Source organism: Uranotaenia lowii, chromosome 3, assembly GCF_029784155.1.
Source record: "Uranotaenia lowii strain MFRU-FL chromosome 3, ASM2978415v1, whole genome shotgun sequence".
Taxonomy (NCBI): domain Eukaryota; kingdom Metazoa; phylum Arthropoda; class Insecta; order Diptera; family Culicidae; genus Uranotaenia; species Uranotaenia lowii.
Genome location: NC_073693.1, coordinates 202,709,476 through 202,720,562, shown reverse-complemented (window position 1 = coordinate 202,720,562; position 11,087 = coordinate 202,709,476). Strand labels below are relative to the sequence as shown.

The 11,087-nt window shown below is 32.7% G+C and overlaps 1 protein-coding gene across 1 annotated transcript; it reads right to left on the bottom strand.

Annotated features, from left to right (window-relative positions):
• Window positions 1-203: 203 nt before the first annotated feature.
• On the bottom strand, window positions 204-3,021 carry LOC129753010 (protein FAM200C-like). The gene is made up of 2 exons (XM_055748804.1): window positions 1,968-3,021; window positions 204-214 (listed from the first exon to the last, which is right to left on the bottom strand). The coding sequence occupies exons 1-2, from the start codon at window positions 3,019-3,021 to the stop codon at window positions 204-206; spliced, it is 1,065 nt and encodes a 354-aa protein (XP_055604779.1).
• Window positions 3,022-11,087: the final 8,066 nt, after the last annotated feature.

The window sequence follows — 11,087 nt, the reverse complement described above, 5'->3', positions numbered from 1 at the left end:
TCCCACTCCCATGATTCGGTTCTTCCTACAGCCCTGTCTCTAGTTGATATTATGTCAAAACCTTTTGAAATGTAGAACTGAGCATTTGGAAGAACAGAAAACATGATTAACATGAATTTTGAAAAACGTTTTTAATCTACATAAAATGTTTCATGACATACATTAATTATTTTAGACTTTTTTCAATTAATAAAAGGGATTGTTCAGCACAGGGCTATAATCAAATGAAAATGTTTGAAAATTTATTGTTTTTTTTTAAATTTGTATTGTTACAACGAAGAAAGCTCTAATTGCAATAATTTTTTGGGTTTGTTCGAGTAAAATTTTGCTTTTTTTTCTGTTAAAACTGTTTTTAAAGAAAAAGCATAAGGGTGCTGCATACATTTCATATGCATACAAATAACAAAACTCGATTTTTTCATGGATGAAATTTTGATAATAACAAACGCGTGATGCAAGAGAACTATTTTCCAGCATATGGAAACATGATTTAAAAAGTGAATTGTTGATTTGCATTTTGATACATTTTTGACCAGACTAGTACTTGATTTACAAAAATAATTATTTGAAGAAAATTGTTAATAATCCGAAACATATATTTACATCAACAGTGTTGATGTCACTGAACTGACTTTCGATACCGAAAGTGCCATTGAACGCACTCGCGCAATGACAGCAGGAGAATTCGAAGATGCGTTCGAATGTGTAGGAGAGAAGTGAGTTCAGGAGTATAGGCGGGAAAAATAAAGCGAGATAGATTAGTAAACAAAACAAAGATTGTTGAATTCAAGTATTGTAGTTTGGTGATCCGAAGCTAATTAGTGCACAGCAAGGTTGCCGAAAAAAAATCTGTGTTTTTGGCAAAAAAAATTCTCGAATTCTGTGATTTTTGTTCAAAATTCTGTGACGAAATTCTGTGATTTTGAGTAACATATCATGAGCAAAATCTGTAACACGAACAACTCAAAATGTATATAAAAGCTGAAAATATTACGAAAGTCTTATATATTAAATAGTTACTTTAATTTTAATTTTAGAGTAAGCAATAACTGACATGTTTTTCAGAATTTAGATAATTTGAAAATCATTATCAACAATAGAAAATTATTCCTTATTGTTAAAATTAATTTTTTTTTATTTTCGGCTGATACTTTTCATGTTTCAGGAGTGTATATTATAATTAAATGTTTTTACAATGAAAATAAAAGGGTTTAGTTTTTTTTTTATTTTATTTTGTGAAACGGATTGATATTAATAACATTATTAAACTTTATTGGGACGAACGTACCAACCAGATGTTCTGATTCTTCCATGAAGTTTGTTGGTCAATTTCAATGAAACGCACCCTCCATTCATTGACACGAAATGCTTTGCCTTAATAATCGCTTCCATTGATTCATTATTCAAACGATTCCTTGACTTGACCTTATTTGCGTTCCATAGTGAAAAAACTCGTTCAACTGCTGCTGACGAATGTGGGATTATTTCAAAGTTAATAATAAATTTCCGAAGACATGGAAAAGCGTAGTTTCCGTCCCTACGCTTCATCTTCAAAATAGGTAACCAGCTGTCCATTTTATCTGAAGTAATTATAATATCTCCACAGTTTATTTTCGTTGACAATTCTCTCACTTCATTATGAAGGTCCTGTTCGTCACCATCATTTAAAAAATACGGAAATTGTTTAGTAACTTTTGAGGCATTCGATGCTATTTGCATTTTCGTAGGAGTCACTAAGGCAGCATTTTCCAAAATCGGGTCCTTAAAATTAAATCTGTTACGGATCTGATGAATTAGCTCAACATAATAACTGCGGCAAATTTTCCGGAACTTCGTTTTATTCTGCGTATCTAATCCATCCATTGCTTCATCAGCTTTTAAACCAATATATATCTCATTAAGTGGCTTAAAATGTTTCTCGAAATTTTCATCGACGAGGCCAGAATCTTGAACGAATTCATCCTTACAAATGTTATCAAGCAACAGCAAATAGAAGGTTTTCATTTCAGTAAACATGTCTATAAACTTTGGTTGTTCAGCTTGGAACATTCTGTTGAGCTTGTTAATAAGAGGCAATATATAAGCAAGAAATTGCAATATCGGTTTTGTTAATGGTGATTTTAAACCCTCCAAAATACGTTGGGCTGTTTGGTTTTTATTTCCTTTGGATTGCTCTTCGAAAAACTGATTTAATTCTTCAAAAAGTTCAAGGTTTCTATTTACCACAGCCTCTAATGAAAGCCATCTTGTCGCTGACGGGTGGAGAATTTTTAACGGTTTTACCTCCAAAATATTTTGAACATTTTTGAATTCTTGCATTCTTTTTGGACTGTGCGCTAAATAACTGTAAATGTCTCTCATCAGTTGTTCGATATCATCTGGCAATTTATTGCACGCGTAGCTTGCACACAATGCCAACGAATGGCACGTGCACTTAATTATGATCAAATTAGGACAATCTTTTTTTAAGAGACACATAACAGAATTTTTGGTTCCCATCATTACGGATGCCCCATCAGAAGCAAATCCTACAAGCCTTTTTTTGTAATCTATATTATCTTTTTTAAATTGTGCAATCATTGAGTCAAAAATTGTTCGGTGGTCGAATGATTTTAATTCAATGGCTTTATAGAAGATGTCCTTAGTTTCATGTTTTTCGTTGTCGAACAAACGAATTACCATTGCCAATGTTTTGGTGGTCGTCAAATCCGTTGATTCGTCTATGATCAAGGAAAAACTTTCATTTTGCATTCTATGAACGATTTCATCATGTTGTGTGGCTGCAAATATTCCGTTCATGATCGATGTTGATTTAGTCCGACCTAATTTTAATCCCGATAAGACAACAGAATCAGTGTCAGCTGTATTCAATACACTTGCTAATTTGTCGATTGCCGAATATGCAATGTTATGCTCTGCAGCCCAAGCGCAGAGCTTCAATTCTAGTTGAAGTATTTTATCGTTGACAGTGAAGCTGTCGATCGTTGAATCCTGATTAAGTTCTGAAATTTGGCTAGCCATTTCTCGATGTCGTCTGGTTTTCAAGTGTTTAAACAAATTTCCTTTGCCTCCACGAGAAACATTAAGCTTATCGAGACAAATTGTGCAAAATGCAGAAAAAACGTCACTTTTGTAAGCCTCAAAACAGTTCAATTCTGGAGCATTGGTCCATTCTATCTTAAATTTTTGGACAAATGGTTGCTTAGTTTCTTTTTCAGTCTTAAGTTTTTTTGTATTGTTGTTTTCATGTTCTTCAATCGAATCTGTTGAATAGTTGGCTGGCCGGTAAAAAACATCAACAGTTCTAGAAGAGCCTGCAAAATAAATTTCTTTACCAATATTTCAAATTTCTTAAATCGAGCTATCATTTTTTCCCAGCATAGTTGCTAGATTCTCTAAAAAATCAAACAATTATTTTGAACATGTTTAAAAGCATACAATGTTTGACGTCGAATGATATTAATGAAAATATGAAAAAGTGTGATATTCGACTTTGTTGACAAAATAAGGGTAGTTTATTTAAGAGCATAAGTTCAATTCACATTTATTGCTTTTATCTTAAAAACTTTTACTTACCAGGAACAAGATCAACATTTGCATCAGATGATCTTTCAACATTTCCGGTGTTGGAGTCGTTCACTGGTTGACTCGGCGAAGTTGTTGCTAGTAGAAATAACAGTTTTCAATTATAGATAAAAAAAATCGGTGTTCAATATCAAACTCACCTTTGGAGAAATATGAGGCAATTGTTTTTCGAGACATTCCGGCACACAAACTATTAGGACTATCAAATTCTGTTAATCACGCTAACACGGTCACGCAACTTTACCAAATGATTCGAATCCAATTTGAATTTGCAAATGTCATCTGAAACGTAAACATCGACGTAAAAGTGTGCAAAAGGTATGCTCTACTCGCTAAACTTGGTTTGCTTAAACCACTACACTCAAACGTGAAACTACTTTACCTCGCTGTTGCTGTTGCAACTTCAAATTCCGATGCTGGTTCATTTTGTTTTCCGAACAACTCAAATTGACTCATTTGCAGGGTTGCCAACATATATTTTCAAAAATCAGGGAACTGGTGTAATAAAAATCAGGCAAAATCAGGCTACATAAGTAACGGAAATTCCTCTAAAAGTGATGACCTTTTTTTTTTTTGGTCATCACTCTACATTTTTACTGTGTTGTGGGCCTACTTGGTTGCATAATTCTACTGAATCAAATCCTTTTCATTCCCTTTTGAAGATATGAACTAATGGGAATCTTTCGATTGGTTTCATTCAGCAACATTTTCGCTTTTTAACTTCAGTAATGGTACCTAATTTAGTTCCTTACTACCCATTTTTCATCACATTCGCAAAAATCAGGCATTTTTTGAAAAATCAGGGAAATTCAATGGCTTTTCAGGTTGTCAGGCAGAGCCTCGAAAAATCAGGCAATCCCTGAAAAATCAGGCATATTGGCATCTCTGCGCAGGAGTGCGTCGATTGAGAGAGAGCAAATAAAACGCAGCTCTTTCGTTCTCGGTTCACGGGCTTGATTGCTCGAAATTCTCTCGAGAAATTTGCGACCAAAACGCAGATTTTTAGCTGAGCGAATTCGCGCGCGCCTATTCGAGAGCGCGAGCGGTCCGGAAACAGCGTTTGAGTTTTTCTAGCCGCGTGCGCAGGGTTGTCAACATTGTTTTTCAAAAATCAGGGAGCTGGTGAAATAAAAATCAGGCAAAATCAGGCTACGATAAAGTAACGAAAATTTCGCTAAAAGTGTTGACCTTTTTTTTTTTGCTCACCGCTTCTCATTTTCTTTCTAATATGTGTGGTGAACCTACTTGGTTGAATAATCTGAATCAAATCAAAGCAATCGAAAGATTCCCTTTAATTGCCTTTTTTAAATAAGAATTCAATTCGATTGCATTGATGCAGTCACATTTCCACTTTTTCACTTCAGCAATGGTACTTAATCCTGTTCCTTACTACCCATTTTTCATCACATTCGCAAAAATCAGGCAAAATCAGGCATATTTTCAAAAATCAGGCAAATTCAATAGCTTATCAGGTTGTCAGGCAGAGCCTCGAAAAATCAGGCAATACCTGAAAAATCAGGCACATTGGCATCTCTGCTCATTTGTGGTAAGCATAAGCTCGATTTTCATTTGGTGGAGAGCGTAGTAAGGTTTATGAAAAAATTCTGTGAAATCTGTGATTTTTCCCAAAATTCTGTGTTCTGTGACACAGATTCTGTGATGAAATTTTGCCCAAAATTCTGTGAAATTACAGATTTTTCTGTGATTTCGGCAACCTTGGTGCACAGTGGTTATTGTGAAATTCAAATACTTACCCTAAATTAACGTGCCTGGAATTAGATTGTGCAACATAAGTTCTAACATAAAATCTATCTCTGTCTAGGCAATTGCAAGTACTTATTAGTACGGAAGGGTGCGAAGTGAAACTGCGCAGGAAAGTTGAACCCAGGTAGGCTTTGCTTAGATATGAAAATAAGTGATTATCCCTAATGTGCGACCGTTTAATTTAGGTTACAATACCACGCAGCAAGCGTTTTAATTCGGAATCGCCAGATTCAACCAAACTCGAACAAAGGTGAGAAATTCTTAGAGAAAGTTTAGTAATATCTCTAACCTAGATCTGTTTAAGGTGTAGGGACTAGCGGAAGCGAAAAGCTGGAATCGAGGCAGAAGAATACGGTAGAAAGTTCACTAAACATAAGCTAACAGATTACAATTTAGAATTTATCTATTATAATTGTTATTGATATCGTAGGAATTTAAAACGTGTCCCGGTAGAGCTTCGAACGGACAAATAAAAGGGAACGTTACGAATCCGAAAACGAACTTTCATTGTTACAGCGATCCGGAAGTAACAATTTACAGTTGGTATAGGATAAAAAAAGCAATAAAAAGTTTATAGGTGATACCATTATGCCAATCCGTCATACTGGGTAAAGTTTTTTACGGCATCAAAAAATAAAAAAATGGGTGCATATATTGCTCGATTTTCTAATTGTCTATGAGTATCAAAAACATTGAAAAACTATCTCAGGATGTGAGAAACTTTGAACGTCATCATTATTGATAACTACAGTTGCGTTCAAAAAAGAATGAAATCGCGTGAAGCTGCGCACCCACTTCCAACTTTGACAAGCTGCCATTTCTCTTTTGGTATATATTTTTTCATGAAAATTTCACACAATCTAGTTCAACTATCCAACCAACACTCTACAAAATTTGAAGTCTTTACAATGACGGGAAACAAAGATACAGCTATTCCCGTAAAAAAGGGAAATTTAGAACTGCTTCACTAAATTTGCTGTATCTTTGACAATTTTCATCGAAAAATCTTGAAATTTTGTTCCAAAGATGTAAAAATGTTTGATCTCATACCAGGCCAAGTTTCGTCAAAATCGATGAACGTGACCAAAAATGGTGCCGGATTGAAAATGAGGTTCATTATCGCCCAGCAGACGATTTCATTCTTTTTTGGACGGATCTTTGTATGGAAAACATCGGAATCTGTGTATTATTGGTTTTTCTTTCACAAAACCAACATTTATTACAAAGAATGTTGTTAATTGATAGGAACTTCATTTTTGCTTGGTTTATAAATAGAAATTATTCCAACAGAGCTGGTATTGAAACAAAAGAGCGAATAGAATATTCGCTTTAATAGTGGATCAAATTTGTTTATCGGTGTAATTAGCAGGTCATTACTGAGATTCTGTTCTTTTTATTTTGAACCCTGTTGGATCATTTTCTCTTTCGAAACAAAGTACGAATGATGTTTTTAGCTATTTACAACATTCTTTGTGATAAATTTTTGTTTTGTGAAAGAAAAACCAAGAATACATGGATTACGATGTTTTCAATACAAACATCCGTCCAAAAAAGAATGAAATCGTATGCTGGGCGATAATGAACCTCATTTTCAATCCGGCACCATTTTTGATCACGTTCATCGATTTTGACGAAACTTGGCCTGGTATGAGATCAAACATTTTTACATCTTTGGAACAAAATTTCAAGATTTTTCGAAGAAAATTGTCAAAGATACAGCAAATTTAGTGAAGCAGTTCTAAATTTCCTTTTTTTACGGGAATAGCTGTATCTTTGTTTTCCGTCATTGTAAAGACTTCAAATTTTGTGGAGTGTTAGTTGGGTAGTTTAACTAGATTGTGTGAAATTTTCATGAAAAAATATAAACCAAAAGAGAAATGGCAGCTTGTCAAAGTTGGAAGTGGGTGCGCAGCTTCACCCGATTTCATTCTTTTTTGAACGCAACTGTATATTACATTATTTTAAAATAAAAATTTAATATATGTTGTGGTAAACAAATGTTGCATCTAACCCTGCTGTTGCATGATACCCCTTTTGACGGTAATGTATCTTTGATACAAAAGCTTCGAGGCACAATCTGGTAAAAAATGTGAGTAACTGTAGATTTAATTTATCGGTCTAGCGGTGAAAAGTGATGTCCTTTTTAGTAGGGACATCTAAAGATTATGATTTTTTTTAAAAATATATATGGGTGGATAGAAGGTTAGATGAAATGAAAGATGTTGAAAATGAGCGGGTAGAATTTATTTAGAAGCATATCATGATATGTGATGATATACTTCTAAAAAAATTCTTACCGCTCATTTTCAACGTCTTTCACTTCATCTAACCTTCTATCTACCTATATAATAAAATTCATAATCTTTAGATGTCCCTATTAAAAAGGATATCACTTTTCACCGCTAGGGCGATAAATTTAATCAACAAATATAAATTGCGGTGATTAATCCTGCATAAAATGTGAGTAACTTTATTTAAAAAAAAACATTGTTTTTCCGAAGTTTTTTGTCGAGTCCGGAGGATTCATTTCTGATCTCGCGTTCGGAAATGCTTTTCTCAGTCGCTTACGTTCGAACTTTTCGCCAACGCAATACTCTATCAACTGACTTCTATCAACGATTTGGTTCGGGAAGCGAGAATATTTTTCCGCTTCGATTACACACACACAGTCACACGTTCGTTTCGTTAAGTTCCATTTCTTCGATCTCAATTATAGAAACGCTCTCGTATCTCTCACGTCGCATGTTAGCGATTTCGTTTACCGAGATAGTGTTAGTGAGGATACTGGTTCAATATTAGAAAGCTCTATACTGATCTGGATTTGCTCATGATTTCACAGACAACATACGTCTTCACTGTGAATCACATATGACATATAAGTTTATAAGTTATTCAAACTCATATTTTTCAATACTTTCATTAAACCTTGTTCCTATATTCTCTACATCCCCCTTCTTGCCTACTCTTATTTTTCATTTTTAAAGCTTTTTTTTTAATTTTTTAATATTTCAAACATTTGAGACACAGACTTCATTTTTATGATTCAGACTAACATATATATCTGTTTAACGTTCAAAATTAAAACGTTTTGTCTGTCTTATTTCGGTTCTCATTTTTTTCTTCTTATCTTCTCAATAATTTTTTTATGCGTCCCACCTTTCATCTTCTTATTATTGAACTTATGCTTATTTCCTCCTGTTCTCATTTTTACTCATTATGCCATTGAATATTCTAATATCATCATTTAAGCGTCTCGTCACCCAACTTATTATTTTATAGCTGACTGATCTCTTTTCATCGGTTTGAATTTATTGTTCAGTAGCTCATTGATTTAACTATCATTTTCTTTATATTTGAAAATATACTTTTTCTAAACTAATTTTTTTGTAGCATCATTAACTCAAAATATTTACGTCCTAGACCGCATTTGCTTATAATTTTTCTTTAACTGAGTCAACTTTAAGTGCTTACCCATGTAATCATTTCAATTTTTTTCTCCTTATTTTTTATATTTTTCATTACTTCTTTTTTATGATTATTTTCTCATTTCTCATCTTTCAAGCGTTACTTATCTTCTGTTCCCTTCTTCTCATTTATTTAAAAACATTATATTTGATCAAAACATTAACAAAGTCATCGAATACAATTCATACTATCTTAATTTCTTATCCTGTTATTTCCTTTTTTTATATTTTTCAATTTTCTTTGGTTTTGTTTATCTTCCGCATCTAATTTCTCATCTTCTATTTTTCTTATTTTCTCATCTTATCATCATTTCTTCCTTTTTTTGCCTCGAGTCTCTCATCTTCTTATTTGAATCCTTCTAATTTTCAAATCCTGTCATCTTTTCGTCGTTTCCTTACTAGTCCAGCTTCTTACTAGGGGAAAGTCGAAGGATACTTCTTCGGAGTTGTCCTGATTTCATTTTCCAGCAGCTATTGATTCCCTCAATATATTTTTGTTTGCACTAGTATACACAATTTTTTTTTATTACTCGTTCATACCCCTGAACTGATTTTTTTTGTAACACATTTCCGTCGTTTATCTTTCGTAATTATCAACTTTTTATAATTTTTTTGTTTCTCAACACTATTTTCTTCTTCTCATCTCTTTTTTCTATAATCATTTTATTTGTTTATTTTTTTTATCAATTTTTTCGGTTCAAGCTCTTTTTTTTCTCACCATTCAAAACACAAATATTTCACATTCTAAAGTTTCATATATCCTATCTCATGTTTCATTTTATTTTCTTTTTATCTTTTCATCTTACCCTACAATCCTTTGTTTCTTTTGTCTCCAAAACCTTAATGTTCCAAAATTTTTAAAAGAACTCATAATTTTCTTTTTTTTTTTTTGATCCTTTGACTAGCTCAAATTACTTTTGATTATAAACTGCACTTCTTCTTATCATTTTTAACCATAGCCAGCGAACAACGCAGCATTTGCTCTTTGATCATCCCTTTGGAAATATTTAATTTTTTTTTATCCTATCTTTTAATATTTTAAAATTCTTTTCCTTTTTTTTTGTTTATTTTTTTGTCCTCTTTCATTCCCTCTTCTTCTCATCTTTTTGTATCATTTTATTTGATCATAACCTTAACAGGGTCAACGAATAAAACAATTTAGAAAATCTCAATTTCTCATCTTATTATCTTTTTCTTGACTTATCTCTCCAGCTTCTTAACCTTGAATCTTGCTTTGTTTTTAATTTAAAGTCATCATTTGGATCAAGAAGTGATCCGTTGATCAGAAATAAATATCAAAAAACGACTCATGTTTTAGGATAGCATCTAATATCTTGTCACCTTTTTATATCGTCTACCTTTCTGGTTTTTTTCTCATCTGATTTTCGTCACAATTTTAAATAATTTAATTTACTGATCTTTCCATCTACTTATTTCTACACAACCTCTATACTTATTTTTTTCTCTCATTGTTTCATCTTATCTCATCTTCTATCTTTCTCTCTTCACATCTCGTCATCATTTCTTCCATTTTTCTCTCCAGCCTTTCATCTTCTTATTTGAGTCGTTCCATTTTCTAATTTTCGAATCCTGTCATCTTTTCCTCGTTTCATCATCAAGCTTTTAATTATCGTGGCCGAAAGAACTTTATTCAGAATTTCATCAATGGACTCGTTTCTCATTTTCTTTTCTTCTTATTTTATCATCTTACTTTCCCTTATTTGTCTTATCTCCAAAATCATCTCATGTTAGGGGATTTCATCTATCATCTCTACATTTTTTTTTATCTTGCTTCTTCTCATCTGATAATGTTTCTTGTCATTCTTTTTGCACATTTTTTACCCAATTATTTTTTTGCTTTTTTTAACCCCTCTATTATATTTTATCATTTTTTTTAATTTTTATCGTTAAATTGTTCGCATCTCATTTCTCATCTTCATCACTTCTTTCCTTCTCATCTTTTTTATACATTCTTCTATGTTTTTCTCCAGTCTCTCATCTTCTAACTTCCAAACATTTCATTTATTAAATTTATCATTTTTTTTTTTTTCATTTTCTCATTTCAAAATTATATCATATTCGAAAATATTCAAATTGAGACCACCAAGAATCGCTCAAGATTCTCTTGTACTTTTAAAACCAGTAACAATGATTTCTTAACTAAGTCTAAAGTTTCATCTAAGTTCGATCATCTAAACTAATCAAAATCCAAACCTAAATTTGTTCTTGCCTGTCGAAGCAAGTACTCGGCCGCTCAAAGCCAAAAATAAGCCG

What these genes read in the sequence shown, in the direction of transcription:
- LOC129753010 (XM_055748804.1), bottom strand. Translation starts at nt 3,021, where the DNA reads ATGGCTAGCCAAATTTCAGAACTTAATCAGGATTCAACGATCGACAGC.